Source organism: Charadrius vociferus, unplaced genomic scaffold, assembly GCF_000708025.1.
Source record: "Charadrius vociferus isolate BGI_N301 unplaced genomic scaffold, ASM70802v2 scaffold615, whole genome shotgun sequence".
Lineage (NCBI taxonomy): Eukaryota > Metazoa > Chordata > Aves > Charadriiformes > Charadriidae > Charadrius > Charadrius vociferus.
The window spans coordinates 56556-58591 of NW_009648346.1; the positions used below are offsets into that span (position 1 = coordinate 56556).

Sequence of the window (2036 nt, forward strand, 5' to 3'; positions counted from 1 at the left end):
TCCACCCTCGGGCCGGGTGAGCAGTGAGCCTGCAGGGAAAGGGCCTGGCTGCACTGGTGCCATGAAGCAGTAGTGCAACCAGGGAGAAAGACCCAAGGCGGAGGCATCACCCTATAGAATAAACCTTTATTGTCTGGCTGGTGTTGATACACATGTCAACGCGGGTGTAGAGACAGTGATGGAGGGGCAAGCAACGCTGAGCACGTGGTGCCCCAAGCTGGGGAGGAGAGCAGGGGCTGCCATCCCAGTTCTCTCCTTGGGCTCCTCGCTCCCCTGGGACCCCTCACCTCCCTGCCTCCTCCCCAGAACATGGGTGCTGCAGCTCCCCCCCTCCCCCCAGTGTGGAAGCACCCCAGGGTGCATGTGCGCAGTGGGAAGCAGGGTGTCAGCACAGGGGCTTTGGAGCTGTCCCCAAGGAGGTGGCACCAAGCGGGGTCTGCAGTGGGCAGAGGGGCTTCCTCACAGGGGGCCAAAAAGAACCACACATGGGCATGCTGCCTGCGGGATGCACCACAACCCAGGCTGGGCTGCACAACCGTGCTCAACTGCCGACCCACATCAGCCCTGGGCCTGAGGGCGCAGCCATGCCCAGGCCTCCTCAGGGACACAGGGGTGCTTCCCACGGGACAAACAACTCCTGGAGAACAAATAACTTAACACGCTGGAGCGCAGGAGGCGAGCCAAGGCGAGCCAAGCTGGGGAGCATCCCTGGCAGCACCTGCCTGGCCCTGCTTGCGGGGTCAGACCGCAGCCGGCCAGGGCAGAGGGAACTCCAGTGAGGCAGAGGCATGGGGTCGCCCCAGTGGCAGAGCCCCCCATCCCCAGCGCTGGTCTGCTGGCTCCCCCAGACCCTCCTGGGGCAGGCAGCTCCCCTGTCCGCCGGCAGCCCTGAGGGCAGGGGGCAGCAGGGTGGTGGGCAGGGCAGGCTCTAGCACTCTTTCTGCCGCATGCGCAACTCGTGGCGACGCAGGTGGTTGTAGAGGGACTGCACGTAGGTGAAGACACACTTGGCATCTGGCTTCTTCCCCATAATCATCATGTCTTCCACCTCCACCAGGGGCACGCAGTCCACCAGCATCCTGCAGAGACACATCCCTCAGCACAGCCCTGGTCGGGCTGCCCCACTGTGGGGACTGGGACAGGGTCCTGTTGGCACTGGGCACTGCTGCCCTCAGCCTCACTCAGCTCCTGCCCACCCTTCGATACCCACAGTTCTGCCACTCCTGGCACTGTGAAGAGCGCATGCTGCCTACAATGGGTGCTGCCTACCCGCCCCCCTTGCCATCCTGGTGCTGTCTGCCCCAGCTTTTGGCGCTGGCAGTCAACCCCTGCTCAGGCTGTGCTCACCCTCCCTCTCCAGCAGATGCTGAAGCAATGTAGGAAGAGACCTGCCTTGTCCACACATGCCTGTGCTGTGTCCCCACCCCAACATCCCCCACCCCACCCCCTCACCCCCTGCTGGTCCAGAGACAGGCAAGGCAGTCCTGGTGACACACTGCTGATCACTCCTGCTGCAAGCCCTGTCCCCCACTGCCTCCCATCAGCTCTGCCAGCCCAGTTCCCACCCTCATCCTGGACCAGAGCCCAGAGGGCTGCCTGCCCCAGGCACAGCACAGCACCACTGGTGGGGTGGGCACCATCCAGTTTCAACCAGCTCAGCACTGGCCTATGTCCACAACCTCCCAGCCTGGGCACTGGTATGGTGCTGGGGTCTGTGTAGGGCCCTGCTCCGGTAGCTGCCAACCTTGGGGGCACTCTGGAAGAACAGCCACGGCTGTTCCCCCATCCCTGCAGCCTCTGGGCTCTGCTGCTGCCCCTTTGGTGGGGTGGCAGCCCTGGCCTCCCTGCCCACACCACCCAGGCAGCTGCCTGGGCTAGAGGTGCTTGCTCTCTCTCCCTAGGCTGGGGGCTCTCTCCCTGGGCAGCTCCGGGGGGGGCAACAATCTTGAGGAGGCTGCCAGCATGGTTGGGGACAGAGAATACTTGGCCACCTCCATCCTCTCGTTTTGCTGCTGGGGGGTGGTGGAGAGAGTGAA

General features: G+C 64.1%; 1 protein-coding gene across 1 annotated transcript in view; it reads right to left on the reverse strand.

Moving 5' to 3' along the window:
- Window positions 1-928: 928 nt before the first annotated feature.
- Window positions 929-2036, reverse strand: part of SMTN (smoothelin) — a 24971-nt gene continuing 23863 nt past the window's right edge. Inside the window, exon 21 of the mRNA XM_009885096.1 lies at window positions 929-1079. Within this exon, the coding sequence (XP_009883398.1) occupies window positions 929-1079 (151 nt within the window). The remainder of the gene's footprint in view (window positions 1080-2036) is intronic.